The 19541-nt window shown below is 43.4% G+C and overlaps 1 protein-coding gene across 2 annotated transcripts in view; it reads right to left on the bottom strand.

Moving 5' to 3' along the window:
• Nucleotides 1-19541, bottom strand: part of knl1 (kinetochore scaffold 1) — a 169122-nt gene that overhangs the window by 83920 nt on the left and 65661 nt on the right. For both annotated transcript variants that reach the window (XM_038783552.1, XM_038783561.1), the window contains 3 exons: nucleotides 11145-11197; nucleotides 2109-8612; nucleotides 744-888 (listed from right to left, as the gene is read on the bottom strand). In XM_038783552.1, the coding sequence (XP_038639480.1) occupies nucleotides 744-888; nucleotides 2109-8612; nucleotides 11145-11197 (6702 nt within the window). The remainder of the gene's footprint in view (nucleotides 1-743; nucleotides 889-2108; nucleotides 8613-11144; nucleotides 11198-19541) is intronic.

Genomic DNA, 19541 nt, shown 5'->3' on the forward strand with positions numbered 1-19541 from the left:
CTTCCCGCTGTTACCAGACTCCTAAGCGACCCTATTATGTACTGACCTCATTAACACTACACCCTTGTATGCTTCATCCGATGCCGGTGCTCATGTAGTTACATTGTATACCTTGTGTTGCCCTATTATGTATTTTCTTTTATTTCCTTTTCTTTTCATGTACTTAATGATCGGTTCAGCAGCTCGCAGAAAAATACTTTTCACTGTACATCGGTACATAGAATATACAGTGCAGAAGGAGGCCTTTCGGCCCATCGAGTCTGCACCAACCCACTTAAGCCCTCACATCCACCCTATCCCCGTAACCCAATAACCCCATCTAATCTTTTTTGGTCACTAAGGGTAATTTATCATGGCCAATCCACCTAACCTGCATGTCTTTGGACGGTGGGAGGAAACCAGAGCATCAGGAGGAAACCTACACAGACAGGGGGAGAAGGTGCAGACTCCACACAGGTACACATGACAATAAACAAATCCAATCCAATCCAATTTTGGGCGCTGGGCAATATTAGCAAGGCAATTTTAAAAAACTTCTTCAAAAAGTCAATTAGGAGATGTGTCACGAGCAAGATGGCATTCATTGCCCGCACCTGGGTGACCGGAGAGCATCAAGAGTCAACCAGTTAGTGTCGGATGGGATTCACAGGTAGGGCAGACCATTTGTCTAAACTCAGTTATTTTTCTTCTTCAATTAAAAACCTTTGCTATGCAAATTGACAAAGTGATGAGCTACAACTTACTGATAGCAATTGCAGATGTTCCATCTCCTTTGGTTGAATCTAAGGAACTGGTACTATTCAGGCTTTTTGTCATCATACTGAGTAGGTTTTCCTCCATAATTTTATTCTCCACGCCTTCCCACTGCACGACACGGGCACCAGTGGCCTATGTTAAAAATACTTTCAAAATTACAACAATTGCTGTTTAAGCACTTGAACAATTCTCAACTTCATGCCATGAATATGAGGAAACATTAATTTCAAAAGCAGCAGACATTCCTCTGTTATTGAAGTGTACTGGTGAATGAGTTTGACAAAGGGGAATTAGTTCTTGAAAGCACACAGTCTCATCTCCCTCATGTGGAACTTCAGAAAATGATTACACATTTGGAAGTCCGAGTTCACAAAAGTAAACATGGGGAAATAAACAATTCAGACAGGTCAAAATATGTTATGTAAAGGATTTCATTCACATAAGGATTTTTCCAATAAGAACCACAACATAATGTCTCATGCTACTTTTATTGAGGGAGAGGCAGGATGACAGGAGGGAGGATGAACTGTCATTCAAGTTGCAGCCAGCATCATGAAGGATATTGCACCTTATACTTCCTGTTTTCAGAGAGATGCAGGTATCCAAGGTATTCAGTGATCTATGCCAGATACATTTTTTGCAAATACAATCCAAATGCCAACTCATAAATTGAATCCTCACTGTGTTGACTGTTTTAGACTAAAAATATCACTCATAGGGAAAATTGTGATACAATACCCTCTTGTCCAGAAGCTAACATTTTGTCACCACAGGTGAGGAGAGTGGTTTCGGTTTCCTTTAAACACGGTCATAAACAGGGGCAGCACAGTGGCTGGCACTGCTGCCTCATGGCGGCGAGGACCCGGGTTCGATCCCAGGCCCGGGTCATTGTCTGTTTGGAGCTTGCCCATGTTTGCTTGGGTCTCACCCCCACAATCCAAAGATGTGCAGGGTAGGTGGATTTGGCCATGCCAAATTGCCCCTTAATTGGAAAAAATTAATTGGGTTGTCTAAATTTATGTTGAAAAAAAATCAGTCACAAAAAATTATTGTGGATTCCATATCCCACCTCAAAGTGGTATGAAGACCAGGCGAACAAAAAGATAACAACCTACATCAAGTTGATCGCAGCTATAATGGTTTACGCCAGAAAGTTCATTTTCAGTTTAGCAGCTTCAGGAGGCTATAGGTCAATCGGTTTCAAGATTAGTCACTTACTTTCACCCAATGTAATCAGCTGACAAAGCAGTCTAAACATATACTGTACAACTAATACAATACATTTTATTCTATAATATGAACACATTCATAACTGCCTAGGATACTTGTTATACATATTTTCTTTCACTTACCTTTTGTCTTGAAGAATCAATGTCTTTGGGTCCCAGATTTCTCATTTTTCTTTTACTGCACACATTATCATTTTCCTCCTCTTCAGTCCATGCCCGCTTTTGGTAAAGCCTCTGTTCTACTGATTTAATCATTACTGAACCTCCAAGAAATTGATCTGGACCTGTAACACTTTCATGTGATTCAGGTGAAGCTCCTTTTCTAAACTGTTCAGGGATGAGGAGACAGGGAACGTCATTGGACTTCAAGCGATGAGATGGCTCAGTTGTGTCAAATCTTGTGTTTTCTACTTGGTCATGATCAGCTATTTGACTTTCAATCTGGATAACAGAGTTAATTTCAGGGCCAACATTAGGTTTAAATATATTTGAATCTCCCTCAAGTTTGTTGGACTTATACGTAACATTCTGAAGTAAACTAGAGCAGAGTTCTTCTGATGTTTCTGTTGCATCCTGCTGATTTGAATTTACAGCTTCGTATAGATTTTCTCTATTAGGCAGTTTAGGAGGAAAGATGCCCAGAGAGATTTTGTACTTAAACATGTCCCTAACAAGTGAACTTTGTTTTGAGAACCGTGTCTTTGTATCCCATGTTTTCCAATTTGCATGACCACTCTCACCTACTGGAATGCCATAAGTCACATTGGTTATAGAGTTCAATTTCTGAAGTGATGGCATATTAGCAAGACAAGACTTTCTGGATTGATTATGTCCCAGACTTTTACTTGCTGTACTTATAGATTCAGCTATTGCACTGTTCGCAGTACCTTCGGATTGAGCATCACTAACTTTATGTCTAACAAACTCTTCAGTAGCTGCTTCCGTACTTTGATCATCCACAGATCTCGTCTCCTGAGCGTTGTCATTGCTGTACATCAGATTTGAATCCAAAGAGTTTGTTGCGCATAGTCCATATTTTTTGATACCTTTCCCATTCAGTTTTTCATGAACTTCAGTTACACGTGTTGAACGAACAGGTTCTCCTTCTTGCTCAGTCCCACTACCCACATTCAGGATGGTGCTTTCCACGTGCCCAGTAAAAGAATCAGAATCAGGACTACGTGTATGGACAACACAACTCACATTAGAGATGGTGTTTTGAACTGTGTTTTGAAAGTTGGCAAATTCTACATTGTCTGAACGGTTATCAAAACAATTTTTCCCCTTTTCCAGTACCAACTGCAAAACGTTATAATTACTGGATATATCATGCTTATTGTGAATAGGCACTGTGTCAATTTTTGTAACTGCTGTAACTTGTTCAGAAACCTGGAACTCATCATTGGGGAGGAATGACAAAACAGACCCAGGAGCATTGAATCTGGAATCCACTTTATCTGACGCTAATGACTCATTTGTCGTTGACTCAAGGCTGCCACTCTCAATAGCAACCGTATGGCTTTTAATTCCGTCCATATCATGTGCTTCTGAAAACACCACAGTCTTATAACCAGGAAAAGATGACAGTGTTGACCGAGCAGTATTCCGCCTGGAGGTTATTTTATTTGAATCCATTGTAGGATTTGCATCTGGCCTACCATTTCCACTTTCAATAGCAACCGTATGGCTTTTAGTTATGTCCATATCATTGGCTTCTGAAAATACCATGGTCTTATCCCTGGGAAAGGACAATGGAGAACCACCAGCATCAGTCTCTCTGGGAATCATTCCAGATGAACTGAAAGCTTCATTTGTAACTTTTCCAAGGCCTTCACTGTCAATTGGAACTGTGTGGCTTTTAGTTATGTCCATATCATTTGCCTCTGAAAACAGCACGGTTTTATTGCCGGGTAAAGATGACAGTGCTAACCTAGCAGTATGCCGCCTGGAGGTTATTTTACTTGAATCCATTGTATGATTTGCATCTGGCCTATCATTTCCACTTTCAATAGCAACCGTATGGCTTTTAGTTATGTCCATATCATTTGCTTCTGAAAACACCATGGTCTTTTCACTGGGAAAAGATGACATAATAGATCCAACAGTGTTCTTTGTCGAGGTTTGCATCAAACTGAATGTTTCATTTCTAACGTGTCCAAGGTTTCCACTGTCAATTGGAACCGTATGGCTTTTAGTCATGTCCATATCATTTGCTTCTGAAAACACCACGGTCTTATCACCGGGAAAAGATGACAGTGCTGACCGAGCAGTATTCCGCCTGGAGGTTATTTTACTTGAATCCATTGTATCATTTGCATCTGGCCTATCATTTACACTTTCAATAGCAACCGTATGGCTTTTAGTTATGTCCACATCATTTGCTTCTGAAAATACCATGGTCTTTTCCCTGGGAAAAGATGACATAATAGATCCAACAGTGTTCTTTGTCGAGGTTTGCATCAAACTGAATGTTTCATTTCTAACGTGTCCAAGGTTTCCACTGTCAATTGGAACCGTATGGCTTTTAGTCAGGTCCATATCATTTGCTTCTGAAAACACCACGGTCTTATCACCGGCAAAAGATGACAGTGTTGACCGAGCAGTACCCCGTCTGGTGGTCATTTTACTTGAATCCATTGTATGATTTGCATCTGGTCTAACGTTCCCACTCTCAATAGCAAACATATGGCTTTTAGTTATGTCCATATCATTTGCTTCTGAAAACACCATGGTCTTATCCCTGGGACAGGATAATAGAGAACAGTCAGCATCAGTCAGTCTGGGGATAATTCCAGTTGAACCCAAAGCCTCATTTGTAACTTTTCTAAGGCTTTCACCATCAATTGGAACTGTATGGCTTTTAGTTACGTCCATATTATTTGCTTCCGAAAACACCACGGTCTTATAACCAGGAAAAGATGACAGTGCTGACCGAGCAGTATTCCGCCTGGAGGTTATTTTACTTGAATCCATCGTGTGATTTGCATCTCGCCCATCATTTCCACTTTCAATAGCAACCGTATGGCTTTTAGTTATGTCCATATCATTTGCTTCTGAAAACACCATGGTCTTTTCCCTGGGAAAAGATGACATAATAGATCCAACAGTGTTCTTTGTCGAAGTAAGTTGCATCAAACCGAATGTTTCATTTCTAACTTGTCCAAGGTTTCCACCGTCAATTGGAACAGTATGGCTTTTATTTATGTCCATATCATTTGCTTCTGAAAACACCATGGTCTTATCACTGGGAATGGATAATAGAGAACAGCCAGCATCAGTCAGTCTGGGAATCATTCCAGATCTACCAAAAGCTTCATTTGTAACTTTTCCATGGCAGTCACTGTCAATTGGAACTGTGTGGCTATTAGTCATGTCCATATCATTTGCTTCCGAAAACACCACGGTCTTATCACCAGGAAAAGATGACAGTGTTGACCTAGCAGTACTCCGTCTGGTGGTCATTTTACTTGAATCCATTGTATGATTTGCATCTGGTCTAACGTTCCCACTCTCAATAGCAACCGTATGGCTTTTAGTTATGTCCATATCATTTGCTTCTGAAAACACCATGGTCTTATCACTGGGAAAAGATGACAGAATAGACCCAGCGGTATTTTCAATAGAGGCTTTTTTACTTGAACCCATTGTATGATTTTTAACAAGTCTAAGGTTTTCACTCCCAATTGCAATCACATGGCTTTTGGTGAAGTCCATATCATTTGATTCTGAAAACACCATGGTCTTTTCACTGGGAAAAGATGACATAATAGATCCAAGAGTGTTCTTTGTCGAGGTAGGTTTCATCAAACTGAATGTTTCATTTGTAACTTGTCCAAGGTTTCCACTGTCAGATACAACTGTATGACTTTTGCCTCTGCCCCTATCATTTGCTTCCGAAAAGGCCCGGGTCTCATCACTGGGAAAAGATGATAGAATCAAGCCAGCAGTGCTCCCAATGGAAGACAGTTTCATTGAACCTTTCATTTTATTTATACCTAGTCCAAGATTTCCACTCTCGATTGCAACAGTATGGCTTCTAGTCATGTCCATATCATTTGCTTCTGAAAACACCATTGTATTACCACTGGGAAAGGATGGCTGAATAGATCGAAAAATACTCTGTCTCGAGATCATTTTATTTAGACCTGCATTATGATTTGCAGCTGACTTGAGGTTTCCACTCTCAATTGGAACTGTATGACTTTTAGTTATATCCATATCATTTGCTTCTGTAAACACAGGGGTCTTATCACTGGGAAAGGATGATGGAACAGACCCAACAGTATTCACAATGGAGGCCTTTTTATCTAAATTCATTGAATGATTTGCAACTGACCTAATGTTTCCACTCTCCATTGCAACTGTGTGACTTTTGGTGATGTCCAGATCATCTGCTTCTGAAAACACTGTGGTCTTACCATTCGGAAAGGGCATCCTTGAACCCATTGTCCAACTCACAACCGAGTTAAGGTTTCCTCTGTCAATTGGAATTATATGACTTTTGCTTATGTCCATATCATTTGCTTCTGAAAGCATCATCTTATCACTGTGAAAAGATCGTATTGATCCAGGCAAGTCCAGTTTATGGGGCATTCTAATAAAACCCATTGCCTCATTTCTAACTTGCCCTGGGTTTCCACTGTGAATTGGAACTGTACGATTTTCGGTTACGTCCATATCATTTGCTTCTGAAAACAACATGGTCTTATCAGTGGGAAAAGATGATGGAATGCATCCAACAGTAGTCCCAAAGGAGGCCTGTTTTGGTGAAGCGCATGTTTCATTTGTAACTTGTCTAAGATTTCCACTCTCAATTGTGGCTGCATGGCTCTTTGTTATGTCTATATCATTTGCTTCTGAAAGCTTCATAGTCTTATCATTGTGAAAAGATCGTATTGATCCAGGCACATCCAGTTTATGGGGCATTCTAGTAAAACCCATTGCTTCATTTCTAACTTGCCCTGGGTTTCCAATGTCAATTGGAACTGTATGACCTTTGGTTATGTCCATGTCATTTGCTGCTGAAAACACCATGGTCTTATCACTGGGAAAGGATAATGGAGGACATCCAGCAGCAGTCAGTCTCGGGGTCATTCTAGTTGAACTTGATGTTTCATTTACAATTAATCCAAGTTTTCCACTATCAATAGCAACTGTATGGCTTTTGGTGATGTCCATATCATTTGATTCGGAAAACACCATTGTCTTTTCAGTGGGAAAAGATGACAGAATTGATCCAACAGTACTCCATCTCGAGGTCAGTTTCATCGAAGCCAATGTTTTATTTGTAACTTCTCCAAGGTTTCCACTGTCAATTGTGACTGTATGGCTTTTAGTTATGTCCATATCATTTGCTTCTGAAAACATAATGGTCTTATCCCTGGGAAAGGATAATAGAGAACAGTCAACTTCAGTCAGTCTGGGGATAATTCGAGTTGAACTCAAAGCTTCATTTGTAACTTTTCCAAAGCTTTCACTGTCAATTGTGATTGTATGGCTTTTTGTTCTGTCCATATCATTTGCTTCTGAAAACATCATGGTCTCATCACAGGGAAAAAATGATTGAACAGACCCGGCATTACTCAGTCTGGTCATTTTATTGGAAACCGTTGCTTCATTTCTTCCTTGCCCCAGGCTTCCATTGTCAATTGTGATTACCTGACCTTTCGTTATATCCACACCATTTGCTTCTGAAAATGTGATGGCCTTATCACTGGGAAAGGATGACAGAATAGACACAGAACTGGAAGTCAATTTACTTGTGCCCAATGTCACATTTTGGTTAATCTTACTACAATACCCATTATCTGAGAATATTTTGTGTTCATTAGGGGTAGAGGGCAATATTGATTTATCGTTTTTTTGATTTGTGACAGCTGTTAATCGATTTTGATGTGTTAGGTGCTCTACCTTCCTTACATCAATAGGTACAGTGTGACTTCTGGTCATATCCATATACTCGCCTCCAGAAAATACAATTGTTTTATCTTGAAGAAAGGGAGAATGCGTTGGCCCTTCAGTACCTAGTGTCTCTACATTTTTAGGCACTGTTGATGAATGAGGAGTGGCAGTATTTCCCATGGCAAAATGGTTAATAGCGATAGTGTGGCTTCTGGTGAACTCCATATCATTGTCCTGATCCAAAAATAGGACAGTCCTGTTCGGATCCAGATTTTTGTTCGAATTAATTTGCAGCAGTGTGTCATTTGTTATCTCAATGTCGTCAACCATGTTACAAGTTGAAGTAATGCCAAAGTCCGTCTGTTTCATTGCCGGTTCCTCAAAGATGGAGGACATTGACACCATGTTATTTTCATCTGTATCACTGTGTTTTATACTATTTAAGAATGTTTGAAAATCAATGGTCTTCTGCGGTTTAGGAACCTCATTTTGTCTTATAAAGCTGAAGGACTTATTACCACTCTCTTCTCCAGTGTCAAAGCACACATTGCTATACGTTGGTTCTGTAGAATCAAATCCAGTCAAGAAAGATTTGAAGTCAATTTTTTTAGGAAGCCTTGATGTGACTTTTGTTTCAGAAGACTGGACTGCATCTTCACTTCGCATTTGAATACCAGAATCGGGGAAGATTTGATGCTTACTGACAGTCTCAATGTGATCACAGGTCTGTTTCAGAAAAAAGGGAAGATAAATACTTGCAAAATTTACTGTGCCAATTAGATAATTAACTTTTTATATATTTAAAAGAACTAAAATGAAAATGGAACACATTATTTGCTGTAAAAGGTAACACTTTACAGAAAATCAGTGTCTGCAATTTCAGCATACTAGAAACATGCTTCAATTCATTCAATTCAATTCATTTGGAAATACAGTCACAGATATAATCTTCTAGCTGATATGAATGGAAGGAAAAGCGGGGGGCAGGTAGAATGCTGGTGAAGCAGGTGTCTTTGTGATTAGGTTTGCGAGAGGGTTGTGATGACGGCCATTTTGGGTAGGCCGAAGTGGGCTTGGAGCTGGCTGGATCCCCTCACGAAGTAAGGATGGCGGATCCTGACAGAGTTTTTTTTTGGGGGGGGGTTCTTTGCTGAACACCAATGTGAAGGTGCTAGCAAAGTTTAGGCGAGGCATCTGGAGGATTGTGTTCTGGAGGTTGTCTCCGAGGACCAGACTGGCTTTGTTGAGAGGCAACAGGTGTCGACTAAGATTAGGCAACTTTTGAACGTGGTCATGACCCCCATCTGGGAAACGGTGCCTGAAGCAATCATCACAATGGGCACAGAGAAGGCTTTCGATCGGCTGGAATGGAGGTACCTGGGACAATTAGGTTTCGGGCAATGTTTTTGGGGGGTGGGGGGGGGGGTAAGGAGCGTAGTGGGTGTCTTCATGTGGACGATCTGTTGCTTTATGTTTCGGGCCCTCTATCATGTATGGGGAAGACAATGGGGCTTTTAAGGGAGTTTGGATTCTTCTCAAGGTACAAACTTAATGTGACAAGGAGCGAAGTATTTCTGATAAACTCCTGGGGTAGGAGAGCAGACTTGGGAACTCAGCTGTTCAAGCTGGCCAAGAAGAAATTCAAATATATTTGTATTCATGTGACTCATGATTGGACTTTGATTCACAAATTGAACTTGGCCTGTCTGGCAGAGGGGGCGGAAGGGGACTTGTAGAGATGGGATGCTCTCCCACTTACCTTGGTAAGAAGAGTCAGACAATCAAAATGAACATTCTGCCGAAGCTTTTGTTGTCAGGGCGGACAAGCCAATTTCGGACTTTGTGTGCGCATGTAAGACACTTGGGATTCGGAAACCCATTCTTCAAAGACGTCAGCATCAGGGGGTAGTGGGGAGGAGGAGGAGAGCTGGCTTTACCAAATTTAATGTAATACGACTGGCCGGCAAATGTAGGGAAGGTACAGCGCTGGTGAGTTAGGAGCAGGGGTCGGCGTGGGAGCAAATGGAGGAGGCTTCCCATGTTGGATCATGTTCAAAGGTATTGGTCACTGCCATTCTCCCCAGCCAGGTATACAACCAGCTCGAGAGGGGTGGCAGCCCTTAAAATTTAGAATCAGTTTAGACGGCATTTTGGATGGGGAGCATTTCAGTTTTGTCGCCAATCTGTAGAAACCATAGATTTCCACCGTCTGGGATAGAGGCAACTATTCTTTTTTCTTTTAAATTTAGAGTGCCCAATTCATTTTTTCCAATTAAGGGGCAATTTAGCGTGGCCAATCCACCTAGCTTGCACATGTTTGGGTTGTGGGGGTGAAACCCACACAAACACGGGGAGAATGTGCAAACTCCACACAGACAGTGACCCAGAGCCGGGATCGAACCTGGGACCTCGGCGCCGTGAGGCAACAGGGCTAACCCACTGCGCCACCGTGCTGCCCAAGAGGCAACTAGAAGATTTGGAAGAGGGAGGTGGTCGAGAAGATTAGGGATCAGTTTGTGTGAAGGGTAGATGATTCGTGGGACTGGAGGAATTGCAGGAACGATACCAATGTGACAAGAGCGCACACAAGTGGGTTCTTCCTTGATGTGGAGAATAGGTGCGAGAGGTGCTTAAAGCGGCCAAGGAATCACTGCCATATGTTCTGATTCGGCCCAAAATTAGTCACGGTCGGGGCCTCCGTCTTTGAGATCATAATCGGTGATTGTGGGGGTAAGGCTGGAGCCATGACCATTAGTGGCGATTTTTGGGGTGTCGGATTTGCAAGAGCTTTTAGAGGGGAAGGGGGCGGTATTTTAGCCTTCACCTCTCTAATTGCCTTCCGATGAATCCTACTTCGTTCGAGGCCGGCAGTGCCACTCAGCGCTTCAACATGGTTGGACGATGTGGCAGAGTTCTTGCGACTAGAGAAAATAAAGTATGCCCTTACAGGGTCAGAGGAAGCATTTCTCAAAGCCGTTCATCGCTGTCTTGAAAGATCTGTTTGTTGCCAGCAATTAAGGAGTGGTTTGGGTTGGGGGGTTTTCTTTGGGTTTATAATTAGTTAGTTTATAATAACAAAAATAGCTAACTGTTTGCAATATATCTGTATGTTTTGTGGAATTTTCTGTATTGTTTGGAATAAAATATAGAAATTTAAAAAGTGAATAGAAGCAAAATCTTACTATTCAGAATTTACGACAACCATAATAATTTGTAAGAACGGTTCATACTCGCATCAACAGACTAATGCTGAGTTACCTCAAATTGTTGCAAAGGAGTTCGGAGAGGTGCATGAAGCAGTGAATCCATTCCTTTTGAGCAGAAAGAATACAAGTTAGTATCACCCCTTGGATATAGTCTAGTGAATTTAATATACCCATTCTAACAGAAGAACACATACACAAATAAGCCCTAGCTCCTCCACTTGGTGTCAAAATTGCTGGTCATGGAGGACTCAAATGCAGACTTAAGCTCACAGTAGAACAAGCAATTTAACTCTAGAGGGTTGTACAATTTTCAATAGAAAACAGAGGTGGCAGAACAAACAGCGAGTTATATAGAAAAGACACAGTTTGGGGCACTTGAAGAATTACTTTGAAACACTTAAAAGGAGCATTGGCTAATGTGGCATGAAAATACATCATCAAAATAGTTTAGAGAGTGGGTTACAGTTGAACAATTTCAGAGGCATTAATCTGCTTAGTGTGCCAGGGTAATGATGTTCGCCGGAGTAAAGGCCAGATGGGCAAAGAAAACTCCATGCAACTTGAGAGTCAACTTAGAACACTGTCAGATATTCATGACAAGAGGTAATTCCGATATGCTGTGGCAGAGAAAAACACAGTAGGGATGCTTTGTAGATCTTAAGTAAGCATTTAACTCAGCATGGAATGACTGTCAGAGCTCCAGGAAAAATTAAAAGACAACTATAAGAGAGAGGATCATAAGCTTGTATTAATATAGCCAAGAAATGAAATAAATGATAAGATCATCTGTATTTTTTTTTTTTAAGTAAAAAAGGTTAGTAGAATGATTAATTATTTTAAGAGCAAATTAGTTAATGGGACACAGTAGCATAGCAGGTATGTTTCCGAGGCCTAGACTAATGATGTGAAGAAATTTGTTCAAATGCCACCAGGGCTGTTGAGTAATTTCAATGTAATTAATTAATAAAACCTGGAATTTAAAAAAACACAAGTTTCAGTACGGTAACCATGAAACTACTGGATTGTTGTAAAAATCCACTAATGCCTTTGAGGCAAAGGAATCTTCTATCCTTCCCTGGCCTGGCTATATGCCAGCACGGTAGCAGTGGTTAGCAATGCTGCCTTACAGCAAGAAGTCTTACAACACCAGGTTAAGTCCAACAGGTTTATTTGGAATCATGAGTTTCCGGAGCGTAACTCCTTCATCAGGTGAGCGAAGAAGGTTGCACAAACACAGCATATATAGACAAAGCCAATGATACAAGATGATACTTTGAATGAGAATCTTTGCAGGTAATGAAGTCTTTCCTGAGGTCTAGACAGTGCGACTGGAGAGGGGGATAATCACAGGTTAAAGAGGTGTGAATTGTCTCAAGCCAGGACAGTTGGTCGGATTTTGCAAGCCCAGGCCAGGTGGTGGAGGGCTAAATTAGTGAGACATGAATCCAAGATCCCGATCGAGGCCGTGCTCATGCATGCAGAACTTGGCGATCAGATTCCGCTCGGCGACTCTGCGTCATCATGCGTCCTGAAGGCCGCCTTGGAGAACGATTACCCAAAGATCAGAGGCTGAATGCCCTCGACTGCTGAAGTGTTCCCCAACTGGAAGGGAACATTTCCTGCCTGGCGATTACCGCGTGATGTCCGTTCATCCATTGTTGCAGCATCTGGTCAATGTATCATGCCTGAGGACATCCTTTCCTGCAGCGTATGAACTAGACAACGTTGGCCATGTCGCACGAGTATGTACCACATATCTGGTGGGTGGTGTTCTCATGTGTTAATAGTTGTATCCATGGACGATGATCTGGCATGTCTTGCAGGGGTTGCCATGGCAGGGTTGTGTAGAGGTGGTCGCTGTTCTCCTGAAGGCTGAATTATTTGCTGCAAACAATGGTCTGTTTGAAGTTGTATGGTAGTTTGAAGGTTGCGCGGTTGTTTGAAGGCAAGTAGTGGGCGAATGGGGATGGCCTTGGCAAGATGTTTGTCTTCATTAATGACGTGTTGAAGGCTGCACGATGGTTGGACGATGGTTACCGTGCTGGACGTCGACGGATACTCTGTTGGTTGTGTCCAGTGTGTCTTCGGAGGAGGTTGGTGCATTTGTTTGCTGTGGCGTGTTGGAACTGTCGATTGACGAGTCGAGCGCCATTCTTACGAGGGCGTCTTTAACGTCTGTAAATGTCTGTTATGTTCCTCCTCGTCTGAGCAGATCCTGTGTATATGAAGGGCTTGTCCATAGGGGGTGGCTTCTTTAATGTCTTTAGGGTGGAAGCTGGAGAAATGGAGCATCATGAGGTTATCTTGCGGTAAAGCAAAGTGCTGAGGTGATCGTCCTTGATGGAGATGCGTGTCCAAGAATGCAACTGATTCTGGAGAGTAGTCCATGGTGAGTCTGATGGTGGGATGGAACTTATGTTATTGTGTAGTCGTTCCAGTGATTTTTCATCGCGGGTCCAAAGGAAAAAAACGTCATTGATGTATCTGCTGTATAGTGTCGGTTGAAGGTCCTGTGTGGTGAAGAGGTCTTGTTTGAACCTGTGCACGAAGATGTTGGCGATGTGCAAATTGGCACCCATGGCTGTTCCATGTCTGGATGAAGAACCTTGTTGTCAAAAGGTGAAGACCAAACATCGGGTGTCGTTGTATGCAGATGACCTGTTACTGTATGTGGCGGATCCAGTGGGAGGGATGCAGAGGGTGATGGAGCTGTTGGCTGAGTTCGGGGCCTTTTCAGGCTATAAACTGAATCTGGGCAAGAGTGAGGTGTTTGTGGTGCACCCGGGGGACCAAGAGGAGGGAATTGGAAGGCTCCCGTTTAAGAGGGCAGGGAAGAGTTTCAGGTACCTGGGGGTGCAGGTGGCTAGGAGCTGGGGGACTCTGCACAAGCTCAATTTCACCAGGCTTGTGGAACAGATGGAGGAGGAATTTAAAAGATGGGATATGCTGCCACTGTCGTTGGCGGGGAGGGTGCAGTCCGTCAAAATGACGGTGCTCCCGAGGTTCTTGTTCCTGTTTCAGTGCCTGCCCATCTTCATCCCCAGGGCCTTTTTCAGGAGGGTGACTAGTAGCATTTTGAGCTTTGTGTGGGCACGTGGGACTCCGAGAGTGAAGAGGGTCTTTCTGGAGCTAGGTAGAGATTTGTGGGGGGGGGGGGGGGGGGGGGGGGTGGCTGCCCAACCTTTTGAGTTATTATTGGGCGGCCAATGTGTCAATGGTGCGTAAATGGGTGATGGGGGGGCATGGAAAAGGATGGAGATGGCGTCCTGTGGAGGCACGAGCCTGGGGGCCCTGGTAACGGCGCCGTTGCCGCTCCCTCCCACGAGGTATACCATGAGCCCGGTGGTGGCGGCGACCCTAAAAATATGGGGGCAGTGGAGGCGGCACAGTGGGGAAGTGAAGGGCTCGGTGGAGGCTCCATTAAGGGGGAATCATCGGTTCGTCCCGGGGAACATCGGGGGATTTAGGGGGTGGTACAGGGTGGGCATTAGGAAGTTGGGGGACCTGTTTATGGGCGGGAAGTTTGCGAGCCTGGGGGAATTGGAAGAGAAATTCGGGCTCCCCCCAGGGAACACGTTCAGGTACTTGCAGGTAAAGGCGTTTGCTAGGCGGCAGGTGGAGGGATTTCCTTTGCTGCCCTCGCGGGGGGGCAAGGGACAGGGTGCTTTCGGGGGAAGGTGTCTGACATTTATAAGGTAATGCAGGAGGGGGAGGAGGCGTCAGTGGAGGAGCTGAAGGCTAAGTGGGATGGGGAATTAGGGGAGCAGATGGAGGACGGGACTTGGGCGGATGCCTTGGAGAGGGTTAACTCTTCCTCTTCATGTGCGAGGCTTAGTCTCATTCAATTTAAGGTGCTGCATCGGGCTCACATATCCGGAACTCGGATGAGTAGGTTCTTTGGGGGCGAAGATAAGTGTGTCAGGTGTTTGGGGAGTCCCGAGAACCATGCCCATATGTTCTGGGCATGCCCGGCACTGGAGGAATTTTGGAAGGGGGTAGCGAGGACGGTGTCGAGGGTGGTTGGATCCAGGGTCAAACCAGGCTGGGGACTCGATCTTTGGGGTTGCGGCAGGAGGCGAAAGAGGCCGGTGTTTTGGCCTTTGCGTCCCTAGTAGCCCGGCGGCGGATCTTGCTGCAGTGGAAGTATGCGAGGCCCCCAAGTGTGGAGACCTGGATCAGTGACATGGCGGGGTTTATCAAACTGGAAAGGGTCAAATTCGCCCTGAGAGGATCAGTACAGGGGTTCTATAAAACGGTGGCAGCCTTTCTTGGATTTCTGGCTCAGAGATAGGGAAATGGGTCAATAGCAGCAGCAACCGGGGGGGGGGGGGGGGGGGTTATCCATTTGTTCTACGGTTATTCAATTTAATTTGTTGTTAATTTAATTTGTTGTTAATTTAGTTTGTTGTTAATTTAATTTGTTGGTCATTGGGGTTGGGGGGGGTTCGGTGTACGAGCTGTTACGGTTCTGGGGGTGTTATGACTGTTATTGTTAGAGATCGTTGCTATTTTCATTACTGTTTGTTGTTGTATAAATACAAAATTTTTCAATAAAAATTATTTTTTTTAAAAAGGTGAAGACCAGACGTTGTGATCCAGGATGAAGCGGATGAATTGCAGAATTGCTTCTGGAGATTGGCAGTTGTCCGTGTTGGGTACGGAGGCTGTTGCAGCAATGCCGTCGTCATGGAGGATGCTGGTGTAGAGTGCCAAGACGTCCATTGTGACGAGGAATGTTTCTGGTTCAAATGGTCCAGGGAAGCGAGTTTCTGTAAGAAATCCTAGTGTCACAAAGAGTACGATGAGTTTCAAGATTCCCTCAATGTAGCCAGAGAGGTTCTCACACAGGGTCCCATTGCCTGATACAATAGGAAGGCCTGGTGTGTTGGCCTTCTGTATTTCCGGTAGGCAGTGGAGATCTCTAACATGGGATGAGTGCACATAGGGTGCTCTGAAGGTCTGGGTCAAAGGTCTTGATCAGTCTGTTGAGTTGGCAGGTGTGTTCTTTGGTCGGATGTGCAGGTAACTGTTTGCAGTGTTCCTGGTTGTTGAGTTGTCGGTACATTTACTTGCAGTAGTCCGTTCTGTTCATCATGATTGTAGCCACTCTGTCTGCTGGTTTGATGACAATGTTGTGGTTTGTCTTGAGAGCGTGGATGGTGCTGTGTTGTGCTTGGGTGACAGAGACTTGAGCCTCACAGGGCCAGAGATCTGGATTCAATTCTGACATTTGGTGACTGTGTGGAGTTTGCACGTTCTCCCGGTATCTGCGTAGGTTTCCTCCAGGTGCTGCCATTTCCTCCCACAGTCCAAAAATGTGCAGATTAGGTGAATTGGCCATGCTAAATTATCCCTTAGTGTTCAATTATGTGGGGTTATGGGGATAGAGCCAGATATTGGGCCAAGGGAGGGTGCTCTATCAGCGGGTTGGTGCAGACTCTATCGGCCGAATGGCCTCCTTCTGCACTTGTTGGGATTCTATGGATATGCGATTTGCAGATTCTCAGAAATATGATCGATTTACTGCCTCTCAAAATGGTCGAGATAGTCTTGCATACAAGGTGCTTCACTACCACTTTCACACAGGCAATAGAATAAAGTCCCGCAATGTGCATTCCCATGAAATCTCGCAGCGGTACAATCATGAATGGGGAAGATGCTTTTTTTAAAAATAAATTTAGAGTACCCAATTAGTTTTCCAATTGAGGGGCAATTTTAGCGTGGCCAATCTACCTATCCTGCACATCTTTGGGTTGTGGGGATGAAACCCACGCAGACACGGGGAGAATGTGCAAACTCCACACGGACAGTAACCCAGGGCCGGGATTCTAACCCGGGTCCTCAGCGCCGTAGGCAGCAATGCTAACCACTGTGCCACCGTGCTGCCCCGGAAGATGCTTTTTAATAGATCTAAATTAGATAGGTTCCAGCCGTGCAAGGGTAGCACCGTGTTTGGGCAGTTACTCGCCAGCAAACAGACAGGGAAGCCTCTGAGCAATACACTGGTTAAAGTTTAAAATCGAACAGAGCTGTCATTGCAGCTCTGGACCCTAAAATTCAGATATTTCTGGGTCTCATTCAGGCTGCACTTCAAATTACACCATTCCAATATCTCTTCCGTCGTGGCTGCCATCTCCCCAGGAAAGAGGAGAAAGGGAGAAGAAATTGCGGGTAAACGAACAATGTTCATGCAATGGGCAATGCTGTGTGCAAAGCATGGGTAAGTAAAAACACAAACAAGTAAGTCACAAACAGCAGGACTTTATACAGAAAATTTATCCCATGAATGACAAATTTAAAACAAAATGTTTTGGGATTCTTTACACCCCGAGGGGACAAACAGTGCCTTGGTTTAACTTCTCATCTGAAAGGCAATATCGCAGAGTGCAAATCTCACTCCACTGCACTAAAATGTCAATTTAGATTATGAGTTCATGTCTCTGGAGTATGATTTGAACTTAGAAGCTTCTTATTCAGTGATGAGAAAGCACCGAGTCGAGGTAGACACTTGAAGGAAGAATGCCAGAATGGTTTGAAGCAAAGATAAAAATCTTATCGGGATTCTGTTGCCCGGTATAAAAAGGGGTATTTTGATATTTTAGATTGTTCCAAATTGCCCTTTTAAACTGTTTGAATTCGAGATACATATGACCATCAGGCAAGACACCAAATCAGTAAATAGTATCAAAGATTACGGTTCAGAAGCCAATTTTAGAAACTTATCAATTGACAGTGGCAGAATATAGATAGATATCCTTCTCAATGAAACTCTGCCAACTCCACACTTTCAAATAAATGATCAACCCAAGAGAAGTGGACAACAACTTTAATTCTTCGCACTGACAGAGAAACAGTCGCTGCCTCCATGAAGCACTACTACATCCTGGAATGTAGTCCCAGTCCGACCTTTGCACTGAGAATGCTCACCTACCCCTGAAGATCTAATCCAGTTCTTTCACACATGGATGGACAAACATGGTTCCTGCAACCCCTCATCTTATACTCAAAAGATGTTGCAAGCCCACCTGAGCTAAGTTGTTGAAAATGGTGAATTGGTCCATAATCTGTCAATGATAACGTGATAAGAATGAATTCTTTGGTTCTGGCTAATTACGCACATTGCCTTAACTTAGGACAACCCCTTCCTTTAAGCTATGTTACAATGTATTTACAGGGGTCCCAGTCACCAAGACAGACTCAACAATTAAAGACAGTGTATTCAGTCCAAGGCTTATTTCTTTCCCATCTGTTATGGCACTTTCATTCTCTCATAAGAAAAGCTAACAGAGAAGTACAGATGTAACAAAGTGACTTCCAATTTACTTATCCTTCAATTACCAGAGTAATTGAGATTTCTTCTAATTAAATCATCTGTTGCTAATTAGTGACTGCTGCGCAATACTGTTTGGATTAGTTTGCTGCAAAAGGTTAACAACATCAAAATAGCTTCCCATCTCGGGTGTGAACACAAAATGGTGTTTAACCTGGTTGACTTACTACAATGAGTATAACATGAGATTAACCTGAATATGGTTGGGTTACACCAAAATCTAATACTCAGACTGACTGACAGTTCCATTGCACCACCCACCATGTTTGTTAGCTGGGCAGAACAACAGACACAGAAGACTGTAACCCTAAACGCAAGGGCAGAAGGTTTTTAAAAACAAAATTTGACATCATGATTGGCACCGGCTTGGAGGGCCGAAAGGCCTGTTCCTGTGCTGTACTTTTCTTTGTTCTCTGTATCCATTAACAACACAGCCCTCATCAACTCTCTATTGCTTAATTGAAGAACTCAATATATGAACCTAATCTGAGAAAGGTCTGCCGGCAGATTTTTAAAGCAACCTCGAGAAGATTTCAGTTGCTGGGGGGGAACACTTGGGGAGGAAGTGGGTAGTGGTATTGTCAATGGACTAATAACCCAGAAAAGTACAGCATAGGAACAGGCCTTACGGCCCTGCAAGCCTGTGCCGATCATGATGCCCAAGCTAGGAAAAAACCTTCTGCCCTGACTCAATCCGTCTTCCTCTAAAGAGAACAAAGAAAAGTTGAAAGAGAAGAAAGAATAGAGGATCTGTGTCCTAATGTATGAATCACAAAAGGCTAGCATACAGGTACAACAAGTAATTAGGACTGCTAATAGAATGTTATTGTTTATTGTAAAGGTAGAGAGGTCATGCTTCAGTTACACAGGGCATTGGTGAGACCACATCTAGAGTATTTTGTATAATATTGGTCTCCTTATTTAAGGAAAGATGTTCCAAGCAGTTCAGATAAGGTTTACTAGACTAATACCAAAAATGGGCAGATTGTCTTACAAGGAAAAGTTGGAGAGGTTAGGTTTGTACCCACTAGAGCAGGTTTTTTCAAAGTGCGGGTTGTGACCCATGGGCGAGTGTCGCAAGGGTCGCTGAGCAAGCGATTGCTGCGTTCCCGCAGTGAT

This window comes from Scyliorhinus canicula, chromosome 2 (assembly GCF_902713615.1).
Source record: "Scyliorhinus canicula chromosome 2, sScyCan1.1, whole genome shotgun sequence".
Taxonomy (NCBI): domain Eukaryota; kingdom Metazoa; phylum Chordata; class Chondrichthyes; order Carcharhiniformes; family Scyliorhinidae; genus Scyliorhinus; species Scyliorhinus canicula.